General features: G+C 37.5%; 1 protein-coding gene across 4 annotated transcripts in view; it reads right to left on the bottom strand.

Annotated features, from left to right (window-relative positions):
- The window catches only part of CNTN6 (contactin 6), a 143017-nt gene that overhangs the window by 105843 nt on the left and 24019 nt on the right, over nucleotides 1-13155 (bottom strand). For all 4 annotated transcript variants that reach the window (XM_033863719.2, XM_033863722.2, XM_033863720.2 and 1 more), the window contains exon 2: nucleotides 2519-2614. In XM_033863719.2, the coding sequence (XP_033719610.1) occupies nucleotides 2519-2614 (96 nt within the window). The remainder of the gene's footprint in view (nucleotides 1-2518; nucleotides 2615-13155) is intronic.

Genomic DNA, 13155 nt, shown 5'->3' with positions numbered 1-13155 from the left:
TTGAAGTCAGAAAGTCCTGGGTTGGAATCTTGCCTTTATTAACTAATTGAAAACCGATTTACTTAGTCTGAGTCTCAATTTCCTCATTTTAAAATTATTATTATTAACGTATATGTATAGCTGATTCACTTTGGTATAAAGCAGAAACTAACACACCATTGTAAAGCAATTATACTCCAATAAAGATGTTAAATAGATAAATAAATAAAATAAAAATTAAAAAAATATTGGAATAGTGGGAATGAGAAAATAAATGGAAGGTCTTATAGTGCTTGCCGATGGTAACAACTCAACAACTGGTAGCTCTTATTACTGTTATTAATACTTTATTGCATTAATTTAATGAATTAATTACTTTATTAATACTTTAATGAATGAATGACTATTTGTATAATTGGAGCAAAAGGTATCTGTTAATATTCCCCTCAGTTTTGATCTGAGAGAGCAATAAACGACAAAAGAACAGTATTCCAGCATTCCTTCCTTTGTAGAGTGGAGGAAGCCATGACTCTCAGGAAGGAAATTCTTGTAATACCTAGATGAAGTCAATATTGACAAATACCTTTGGAATCCTGCTAAAATATTTCATATTACATAATCGAATTTGTTATCAGGCAAGTTTGTCATAATTTGCATGCAACAGGGATGCATTATTCAGTTATGACAATCTTAATTTAAGGCAGGTTTTGTATATCTGTTATTTTGTCTTATGGCATTAAGCAGAAAGACACTGTTATAATGAAGGACTTATATGCTTTAAAAGATCAACATATACTTCTTCATTGGTAGGTGTCAAGGTGACAAGGGAAAGCTTCTCCTAGTTGATGGCCTTTTTAAAATATATGACACTCATTTAGAAGTATTCTGCATGTCTGTTATTCTTATTTAGAGTAAACAAATGTAAAAATAGTCTTCGATTCTGTCAAGTCTCTTTGACCAATCTCAGAGTATAAAATGACACAGACTGACAGCACAAACGAACATGATTTGCATGTCTTGTCATCTTATATTATGGTACTGGAAAATAATTTTCCTATTATTAAAAAACAAACATCAAAAAAAATCACATTTTTGTGTGCTCTTATTTTATCTCAGCATTGAAAGTTTTGTAACTCTTCCCTAATATTTCAGGTGAGCATAGTGACATACCAGTCTGTAATAATATTGAATAAAAGTATTGTTAACTTCCAGTTCGTTTTTTTTTTCTTTCTTTTTGTGTCAGCATTTCACAAGGTTGTATAAAAATGAAAGTAATGGTAAAAATATTTTCAACTTTTTAAAGGATCATAAAAAAGATTTGGTTTAATATTAGAAGAAAAGTTGCTTTCATTTTATTTTTAAATATTTGTCTATGTGTTTCCAAAACTCCTCCCATTCCAAAGTGGAGATCAACTATAACAGAGGCAGCGGTGGTAAAGAGCTGCCCAGGGTCTGGGACCCAGTTTGCCTGGATTTGGAGCTTGGCTTCACTGCCTACCAGCTGCATGACATTGGACCAAGTACTTAACCTCTCTGTACCTTAGTGTTCTCATCTGTAAAATAATAATCATTATAGTATCTCCCTCGAGTAGTAGTTGTTGTACAGAGTTAAAAAGTTAACACATGTAAAGTATTTAGGTGTGTACTATGTAAGCACTTGCTATTGTTATTAAGCTAACTACAATATAGTCAGTATGGTATCGGATTATACTAAATGAAATGACTTTATGGATATTTTTACACTGAATCCTCGCAGGATCACAGTTGGTTGAGAATCTACCAAATTGTACCAAACCGTACAGAATTTGAGAAAATGCAGCCCCAAGGGCTTGCAGATCAGTGGGTGGTTTAGATCCCTGGCAACAGGTTAATTCACTGGCTAATCCAGATTCTTCCAAAGTAAAGAGTGGCATTTATTGCTTGATTTTCACCATTGCTATGAGATATTCTGATTCAGAGCCATCCAACATTTGCTTCCAATTAGGGGTAACTTTCCTCTTCCAATAATTAAGGTGAGGTCACCAGAATGAGTGTTGGCATTCGCTTCTCCATAGAGCCCGATAATAAAAATAAAATTACAATCTTAGCTTTCTTTTTTAAATAAAACACTAGCCATTAAACTAATTGATTTACATTCATTTAACATTCACAACAGTACTATAATATAGGTATTAGTGTCTCCACTTTACAGGTGAGGAAACTAAGCCTAAAAAGGTTAAACAAATTGCCCTTTGTCATGCAGGATGACAGGCAGCAGATTAACAGCTGTGGTGGTTTCACTGCAAAGCCCCATTTCTCACACGTGTGTACAGAGCCATCCTGCGTCTCCTTAAGGGCATACCTGTTGAGTGGCTGATTGAATAAATATCTTTAAAAGAAAAGATTTGGATTAGGACTGTTGGGATGCAGCAAGATGAGTCTGAACCTTCCTGGTACCTTAAATTTGATGAAGGTCTACCATTGGCTCTAAGAACTGAAGTGCTATTTTGTTCCCTGAGTGGCCGCCTGAATTGTGTGCCTCAAAATAGCCCCACCATACCTCCAAAGTGTGGCGGTGGACCACAGAGAAGCACCACACCTTGACCTTCTCGGACGGACACTGTGCTTCTTGTTTTGGTTTCAAAGTCTTCAATATCTTGAAAAACAAAGAAAAGCAAGTTTAGAACTCGTTATTTTACCGAGAAAAATTTTTAGAAGAAAAACTTATTGTTAACAGTAATGAACACTCACACTTCTCTGACCAGAAGTTTTAGTTGATGGTCAATTGCTGTACCCTGGTTATATTTCTCAGAATTTCGTCTTTCCTTCTTTTATTTTAATGCAGTTAAACAGAGTATATGATAAAGACATTTGTTAACAAAACTCACTTTTTGTTTACTTTTATTCTCCCAGGCAGCCTGTAGCCCGATAGGAAATCTTTTAAACCCAGCACATATTTACTTTTCCTTGCCAAGGAAGGTGTGATTTAAAAAAGGTATGTGGCAAATGTGCTGCAGTCTTCTAGCATCTAAGCTGAATGGTAACCGTTTTGATGTGGGGATGAAGTCTGTGAGAAATTAGCATGGAATGTTGTGAGGGACAGAGTTTTATGTGATTGAACCAACGAGAAGAAAGGTATATTTTCTAATTTCTGTTGATTTACTCCTTCACAAAGCAGCTTCATGGTCTTTTATGAAGTGTTGTAATTTCCTACAACACCAAAGAATCATAGATATTCAGTGCTGGAAGACAGCTTACTAGCTATCTTGATAACCTATCCATCTGAGCTGGAAATCATTCAACATTCCTAGAAATGGTCACCCAGCCTCCAGGAAAGGCTAATGTCTGAAACTTAGTTTCTTCACCTGTAAAATCCCTTTTATTCATTCATTCATTCAATCAGTCATTCAGTGATTTAAAAATTTTGTATTAAACCCCTACTAAAAGACAGGAAGGGTATTTAAGGGCAGAAGATATATTGGTAAATAAAGCAGACTTGTACCTTTCCCTTATTGTGCTTACTAAAAGGAAAAGTAGAAGGCCAATTAAAAAACGTGTGTGTGTGTGTGTGTGTGTGTATAAAATATACACATCGCGATAAGTGTCATGAGGTACAGACTGCTAGTTGTCTACCAAAATCTACTCTCCCTTCTTCCATAGTAATAGATTTATAGAACAAATACTACACTTTTCTAACCAAAAGATACATTTCCCAAACATCTTTGCAGCAAATAGAGTAAGCAGAAACTTCTCACATATTGTGAAACTTACACCTATTACGTTTGAGAGGAAATATCCAAAAAATTTAATGTTCTCCACCTACCCACCCAATATCACTACCATCTAGATGGCCAATGACATGAAAATATTGAAGGTAAAAGACCACTAGCCTGGGTGCTTGAGTGACTGCATGGAGCAGAAGCACAGCTGATCTTGACCACCTACTTTGCATTATTATATTAGATATTGGTAAATTTCTATCTTGTTTGAGGTATTTTGGGGGGCAGGAGTATTATAAGTTTAATAACTCTTATATATGCTCTACTTTTAATAATGAAAATATTTGCCCAAGATGGACTTGGCTTCTTCCCACCTAAATCTCTTCCCCTTCCTCTTCAGCAGTCATTAGCCTTACATCTGATTAGGATCTAGAGTGCCTTGTACATTACATTTCCTCTAGAGGATTTTTAAACGAATATTCCCTCTTTCTTCTTTGGCCATAGAAAGACTAAATCAGCCTACATATGTTGGTACCATTGATGTGAATTATTGCCCTGACTTGGGTTTGCATCATTTTACACGTGACTCATTAAGAATCAGGCTAACAAACTGAATTTAAAACCAAAAATCAATATATTGATTGTTTCTATTTCGAGCAGTAATAACAGGTGAGGATTTTAAGGGGGTTTTTTCCTTACTATTATCATTGAAAGTTCCCATTAAATTGTCATGACATTTTAATGGTCACGAAAACAAAAACTGTCACAAAGGAGTAGTGAGAAATTGAATGAGTGTATGAAATTAACAAGCTTTCAAATAAATTCCGTGTGTCACATTGTCAGTGTTCCACGCTCACAGTAACATCAATCGTGTTTTCAGTGTTAATCAGAAGTCATTATAACACACTGTTGTTAAGACTATGGGTACTTTAATATATTCTGTGTTCACTTCCACTTAAATAGTATCCACTTGTAACATAATTTCTCCATGCCTTATGATTACAATGGGGTTTCTATTAGCTGACATGAAAGGAAATCAACCTCTTTCAAAAGTCACCCAAGCTCTGTTAGCAATCAAAACACAGTCATTTGAAAATACTAGTTCACAGGTTTTAATTAATAATTCAGATTTTAAAACTGTTTAATAGCACACAGATCATAGACATGATCTAGTTTTGCTTTATTTAAATTAAGTGAATTTAAGTACCATTTCATGTGAATGTACTTTGAACAAGATCTGTTTTAAGTATCCAACCTATATTTCAAGTACCTTTCTGCTAACCAGAAACATAATTCAGATTATTTTGAAGCAAGGTTCACTGAAGGTAGCCATACATGCATTCAGTGAAATTTTCTTTGCTCTGTAAGACCTTTAAAAACTCCAGATTTATTCTTCTTTAAGGAGAGGCCAGAGACAACCACCTTTTCCTATTTTTGTCCTATCCATTTTTTGCTTAAGAGAAAAATAGCTTAGTATGAGTCGTTCCCTGAGTCTCAAATTCTATAATATTTGGAGAAATTCCCATAAACCAGAAAGGTGACCTGCCCAGGATGTCCTTGTGCCCAAGGTACAAGTCCTGCCGTGCTGGTTGCTATTAAAGACCCCAGTCGTCGAGGTTGCTCTCATTAAGCCATTCTGATGACCAGGGCTTATTGGATCCTGTGGTTTTATTGCTGGTTTTGGAGGAAGCATTTGGCAGGAGCATAAGCAAAAATGCATTCACAAACAAGGCTCTGTTCCAAAGGCCAGCAGGAAGTGCCTGAGAATGGCTCATAAAATGAGCTTTAAAGAATTACTGGGCCATTTGCTCTCTCCTGGAGCAACCAAGGTGCAGTGGAGGGAAAAGGGTCACCAAAATGTATTTAAAATTAAGTCCAAGCAATGCTAAGTATTGCAACGCCTAATTGTAAAGAGAATACATCTTTGCAGCCACCACTTGTAGGAATGAATCTCAGCCCAATTAAAGCGAGAAAACTGTGTATTTGCTGCCAAGGCCTGAGGATCACAATCAGAGGATGTGCTTGGCGGTGCCAGCCCCTGTCACAGAAGGAGGCTAGTGGTTTGCCAACTCTCATAAACTCGGAGGAAGGCTGTGGGTACCCAGAGTTTATTGATCCCGACCAAGAGAACAGCACCCGAAAAGATAGGGATAGGAAAAAATATTCACCAGGAAAAGGTCCATGCTTCAAGCAGGACATAGTGTAGTTGAGTTGGCCAAAGTAAAAATAATACTATTAATTGGATCTTTCTCTATTTGCTGTGCATGAATTATTTTGTTTTAGTGTTCTAAATCTTCTTTATTTTTCTTTCTTTCTTTCATATATCAAGAATAACTACTAAGTGCCAGACACTCAGTGAAGCAGTTTCATTGAATCTTCATGATGATCCTGGAATATAGGTACCAACGTCACATTCATTTCACAGAGGAGGATACTGAGGTTCAAATAGGATTAGCAACTTACTGAAGACCGTACGGTTTCTATTCATCAAGACAGAACTGAAAAGGAGATAGTCTGGTTCCAGGGCTCACATTCTCAAACACCAGGTTATTCTGCTTTCCAGATGTTGACTGAGGTCTCCCTGCCACTTACAGCATATAAAATGGCATAAACTGCCATTCCATTTTCAAACAAACACAAAAGCTCAATGCCTTTCCACAGGGTTCTGCAGATTGCTGGGGTGGGGTGGGGAGTGCTATATTGCTAGGTGTTAGAAATAGCTCCCTTTCTAATATCCTTGCTCCTCTGAATCCTTGTTTTTTTTTTTTCCCTTCAGATGTGGTTCTTGATTTACCTCCACTCTTGTGTCCCTGCAAACAAGGAACTTAGCCCCTTATCTTGACCTTCATACATAGATATACCCCCTCAACATACACACACTCACACTTGAAGCACCACCATTATCATACTTTGTGCTGCTGTTGTCAAGCTTATTGATTTAGTAAGATGTGACCCAAACACCTTAAAATCAAATATTAGGTATTTGATTCTTAAAAGTTCTTTTGCTTACATCTGTTCTCTCTCTCTCTTCTCCAATTTTCCCACTACAGCCCTCTCTTTGAAGAGCAAGGGAAATCAAAATCTTCCCATTTTCCTCTGCAAAAAAGTTCACCTCCCTCCAGCTCCTACTACCAACTCAGAAATTGATGCATCTGCCCTAGTTCACACTGCTTATAGGAAAAGGAAATAAAATTCAATTCCATATATCATGTCTCTAGAGGGCATTTGCTTAACCACCAGGCTTAACTGCCTCTCTAGCTAGAGCTTCACCCAAGGCTTAACTGCCTCTCTAACTAGAGTCTGACCCTAGACACAGGCCATATGATCTGCCCTCAGACCAGAGACAGTGCTCGTTTTCTCTCTTTCCACACCTCAAAAGCAACTTCAATTATGTGTTACTTTGAGGACATTAAATCTGATTTTCAGCTCTAAGATTTCTTTTACCCTGCTCCTGGCTTTCCACCAATCAAGTTTTGTTTCCCCCCTTTGCAAATCCTTCTGAAGAAGTCTCAGCATTGAGATGTGGTGCTGGAGTAAACAAGACCGAGGAGCATGTGTGTGTGTTCACCTTTGTGATGCAGTTCTCACGTTGGAGGTACGTGTTTTGTTTTCACCTATGGCAAAAATATCTTGTTGGAGGAGGAGAAGCTGATACTCTTGCCTAGTGAAAGGGAAATGGTGAAAGATACCAAGAATAATTCTCTAGTTCTGCATTAGTCTTGCAGAATTCCCAGATATAGTATATGCAACTTTTGCAATCAAAGTACTCTTTTTGAATCTTAAGACAAGGTAAGGTAATTCTGATTTCATATCTCCATTAATTTTCCCCTTGGAAGAGGACCACTCATGGAGAATACCAAAATTGTTCATGTTACTATTTCCTGTTTCCTGGTGGTTTTGAATAAGCTGAAGTTCTTGGTACTGTAATTAATTTTCCCAGATCTTTATTAAGTGGCATACAAAAATATCTCTACTTAGACCAGTTTCATTTTCCAGCATCATTTTCAAGATGCGATATACTCAGTTACAGAGTTTGTGATATTACTGTGTTTCCTAGCACAACTCAGTAACATAACATGACATAACCTAATAAAGCACAGTGATATTGTCAAATTCTGTAAAAGAGGCAATAGCTAAGTCTTGATACTGGACATAAATTTGGAATGGTAATATGCAAGCAGGAAGTAAAGAGATATTTTAAGAGATTCTGGTGTCAAATCCATTTACAATCCAAGTTAAAATTCCTCCTTTTGTGGTATAAAAGTATTTTTATAAAAATTCATAAATAAATGGAGAGAAGTGAGTCGTTTCTTGGTTTCCTGAGAATAATGAATCCACTGAAAACCATTTTCTTATGGTGTTTAAGAAAATATATATAGGATAATAGTCGGGAGGGGGGGGGGATAGGTTTTTTCTATCAGCCCAGCATCAAGGTTTTCAGAGTGAAAAGCATTTAATAAACACAAGTAAACAAATATGAAATAATTGGTCTATTATAATATACATGTAAGACTGGATTTGAAATTCTATAAATGGACTCATTTGTCTGATTAATGGTGGTAAGAACAGTGTCAGCTATGACTTAAAAAAAAGATACAAGTTTTATGCATGACCTGTCCTCTGTCTTGCTTATTAAGTTTGCATATTCCCTATAGTTAAAACTAAATGAGAGAAGCAGAAGTGAAGGATGGAGTGATGCAACTTTGATAGCATAGGATAGACTGGATGTGAGAGGACTGAAGAGTTCAGATCTTCAGTGTTTCTGGAAAGAAAAGAAGCAGTTTAAGTAGGCATGTAAAGATTAAACAACCCACTAATGAATTCCCGACGAGGTTATTAGTGATAGAATGATCAGACTGTGACCAATGATCAGAACGATTAAGAACACAGGTTTAGGATCAGACTGTGTAGGTTCAAATGTTAGCCTCACCGTGCTAGCTGTTGATACAGGGCAGATTAAATATTCTCTATCTCAGTTTTTGGCTCTTTAAAATGAAGCTACAGGGAATTCCCTGGTTGTCCAGTGGTTAGGACTCCACGCTTTCACTACCATAGGCTGGGTTCAATCCCTGGTCGGGGAACTAAGATCCCGCAAGCCTCGCAGCCTAATTAATTAAAATGAAGCTACCAAGAGCACCTGTCTTAGAGGAATAATCATATAATGTCTTTTAAATGTTTAGAAGATGTTAAGTACTAAATAATAATGTTGGGGACTTTGTATTATTAACGATCTACCTACATATCACCAAAAGGAGGTTGTTTAGAATTTTTAAATAGGTTTCATTTTCTATTTTCATCTCAGTCTGATGATGTAACAAAACATATTTTCTTGAAGTCTGTTTATGGAACTCCCTTTTCTGCTCACCCAGTGGCCAGCCCAAATGCTCAGTGAATAAATGAAAAAAAAAAAGGCCTAAAGTCAAATTTTATTCCAAGCACTGCCACATCACATTTCATTTTACTACAGAGAATGTTTCGCCAACTTGACAGGAGTTATTACATGGAGGGTCATTGAACCTCTCTGCCCAGAAAGCTACACAGCCCAGCTGGAGGCAGACGTAACCTCTTGGCCTGGTGTGTGAGTAGCCAGAAAAATCCTAGGCTGCCCTGCTTCTTCTTGGTCTTGGAGTGTGCCTTTTGGCACCTACTCATTTTCCCATCTCTTGTTCTACAGGGAGGATAGTGCCAGTACCTTTTTAGTCAATTATCTCTAAAGAGATTTCTTAGGGCTATTTGTGCTCCTTGAGATTAATGAATGATACAAATAGTGCTCAAGTGCAAAAAGAGGAGTATCTGGAGTAGGTCAAGTCCTCAGGTGAATAAAGGATGCACTGCAGCATGTGGGAAGATGTGGACTCAGCTGTGTGTGGGGGTGGGGTGGGGGGGGAGAGCAAGGTAGTCTTTTCTCCAGAATAAACATTTGAGGATTTTGCTGAGGAGCCATGAGTGACAGAGAAAATACATTCCATCGTGAACACCAAAGTAGCTAATCCAAAGGACACTGGGGTTTAAATAAATTTCAGTTAAACATTCGAATGCATCAGTTAAGAGCTTGGAGGGTTGCAGTGAAAGGGGTTTCTAGTACAGGGGAAGGGAATTCTTATTTACTGACATACTTCCCAGTTACTGGAACTTTATAAACATCATAACATTTAATCTCCACAGTGACCCTGAGATGTAGCTACTATGACACTATTTTATAATAAATAAACATACCAAAGTTCAGAAAGGTTAAGTAACTTGCCCAAGGCTACACAGCTAGAAGACGGCCAGAAAGGGACTCCTACCTAGCTCTGACTCTGGAAGCATTTTCAGCTCTTCAGGATACCACTCTGGTCATTCCATAGAGGGAGAGGGAAAAAGCAGAGGAAAGGGAGAAGGGGAAAAGAAGAAGGCAAAGCAGAATTTCTTTTTGATCCAACAGTCTTCCTGCCTTTTGGGGAAGAAAGTCCTAGCCTGGTACAAAAGTCTGCACGTTGTAGCAAAAAAGCCAAACTGACCGCTGGCCCGCCCTGAGGTCTGAGGGAGTTTGTCCAGAGCCTCAGCTGTAATTACCTCCTGTCCCAGATCATCAGCAAAGGGGGCTGGAGTATTAGTTTTGGTGGAAATATGGTGAACCTGTGCCCTTTCAGGAACAATCCCACTCTTAACTCCCTTTTGACCCACTTTTGTGATGCTCATTAGAGTAAAAGGGAATGATTTCCTTGAAGTAAGTCTCCAGGATCCTTGATGAGAGGGATTAATGTGAACATTTACAGCAACCAGAGTCCTTTCTGACAGAGCACATAATAAGCCCTTTTATTCATTGTGATGGTTAAATCAGAATGTTTGATTTCAAAATTTGCAACCTATGTGGAATATAAAAGGTGGAGTTTTCAAGGTAATGGAGCTGAGCCCCTGGCTAAATGTGTTACTACTCCTGTTTATACAAAGAGTGTGAAATGAGAGCACTTTTTCAAACACCTCGCACACACTTACGCTCTGAGTTTACCAGAGGTTTTATCCTACCGACTTCAATTTGCAAGAACTTGCACAACTGGAATTAAGGAGTTGACTTCATGATTGTTGCTAAATACTGGTGTTTTTTTTGTTGTTGTTGTTATTTGTTTGTTTCTATCAAATTGTTTTACTCTGAGCAAGGTCTTTGGAGTCACAGCTACAGTCTGCATTTTCTTTGCAGCTTTCACCAACTCAGCCCTCAGGGAAATTGAGGGTCAGTGATAAGGACTTTTGCATGCATTGTCATTTAGAGACAGAGAGGGAGAAACAGAGAGAGAGAGAGAGAGAGAGAGAGAGAGAGAGCAGAAGCCAGAGCAAGAATGTGCATCTATTTTAAATAAAACCCCATTCTTTTCCCAAGCACTTTCACTTCTATCATCTTTGTAACTACTTATAGTAACCTTGACAGGTGAACAAGAAAGATACTACCAATGTACAGGATAGGTATACTTGGTTCTATGGGCAGTGCACTTAAGTGTTATACAAATAAATATTTTTAAATTTTAATTGCTGTGCATTGCATTTTAAAATTTCCTTCTATTTATGATGAATGACACCAATTTTCTAGATACAGTGGTGATAAGTATGTCCTTTTAAACAAATGTACTTACTAAAAAGTCAAAGCAATTTGATTGGGAAAAATAAATAATAGTGTATGTGGTACGTGGATATTTCAGACCCCACAAAAATAATGTGTAGATGCCTGAAGTTTGGGGATGATTTAAGAAAATGGACTGTTTGAACTCCAAAGGATATGGTGGATCAGGAGACAGGACACTTTTGAGAGAACCAGAGTGGTCTGTGTTAGGAATGAGCAGGGATGTGGTTGGGTGGTAGGGGTGGGGGAAGAAATAGAAACAAAAGGAAAATCAACTTACAGAATGCTGAAGGACTTTCAGAAAAAGACAATTCAACTTAAAATGGTTTGTGTTCTTGTGTCAATATACCTTTCCTCCCCCAAACCTCCACAAATGTTTTGATACAAACGAAAAACAATGTGAATATATTTAGCAGTGCTTTATGTGGGGGACAGAACTAAAAGTACCATCCACTCTTGGGTCAAAACCAGGGTGAAGAAAAGAGGGAAAACTGTAAGAGGTAGTGCAGAGACAAAGCTGGAGCTGGAAGCAATGGTCAGAATGAATATCTGTCTACTGGGATATGCAGGAATCTGGACACTGATTTTCCTACAGAACAGTGAGTAGATTTTATTTAGACTTTAAGAGGCAGAAAGTGCCAGCTGACAGGAGTTTTGTATAAATGAAATTGGTCTGAGTCATCGTACTTGTTTCTGACAAAATTGAAATTGGTTCTTTCAGTCTCAGCCTCATTCTGCCGAATCTCTCAGGATCCCTTTAAATAGCTGCATCTCATAGACAGGTGCTCGAGAAGTATTGGTTGATTTAATACACTAAAATGATAAGTGATTTGCTTGCATTTCATTATAATTTATTATAAGAATCTCTTAAATGTAGAGTTTGTTCATTAGTTCATGTATTCGTGAAATTATTTATTAACCCTACTCAACTGCAATTGCATGTATGACTTCCTTGTACAAAATGAGTATATGGGCTTGTTTTTGTATTCCCAGTACATAACACAATGCTGGCACACAGTAGGTACTCAATAAATGTTTGATTAATGATTAATGAACTCAGAGAAATAAAAAACGACTTTAAATCACTTATTAAATTATTTAAGCCTCCGTATGATATGGTCCTTCTTACCACTTCTTTTTGTCTGTTGTTCAGGAAACTCCATACACAATGAACATTTTATTTTCATGTTTCTCAGAACACAATAGGTTTCCTTCCCTTTATGGTCCTCGGCCTTTTCCTTTCTTCTGCTTGAAAAATTCCTCCCAGATCCCTGCATCGCTGGATTCTTTCTAACATTCAGATTTCCACCTACATGCTACCTTCTTAGGGTAGCCTCTCTTGGCCAAACAGTCTAAAGTAGCAGCTCCCCATCACTCTCTATTTTTCCCCCAAAGGTCTAATCACTGTCAGAAATGATGATTGGTTTAATTTATTTCAATTTTTGCGAAATAGACTATAAGCTTCAAGAGAAGAGGGACCTTGTCCTCCCTCAGTAACTAGGTCAGTGCTCACAAAAAGCAGGTATTAAACATGTTTAATGAATTAACAAATAATTATAACTAAAGCAAATGTGTGAATGCAAAATACTACATATGGAGTCCAGCATATATTCTTCAGGAATTGAGAGGATAAGAACAATTTTTCTTGGATCATAGAAGATTGCAGAGAGCAGAGGCTAGGATGTATTCTGAAAAATGATGTTGTAGCCAGACTCCAAAATGGCCCGCAGTGAACCTGCTCATGGTATCCACTTCCTCCTCTAGTCCCTTCCCACCACATTTTACTAGAATCGGTCTGTGTGACCAACAGTATGGCAGAAATTATGGCACATCTCTTCTGAAGTTTGGTCATAAAAGATCATGGCCAAGGAGAGAGAGACA

The sequence above is a fragment of the Tursiops truncatus genome, chromosome 10 (assembly GCF_011762595.2).
Source record: "Tursiops truncatus isolate mTurTru1 chromosome 10, mTurTru1.mat.Y, whole genome shotgun sequence".
Classification (NCBI taxonomy): Eukaryota; Metazoa; Chordata; class Mammalia; order Artiodactyla; family Delphinidae; genus Tursiops; species Tursiops truncatus.
Note: the sequence above shows the minus strand (reverse complement) of the source record. Positions and strands in the feature narration are given on the sequence as shown.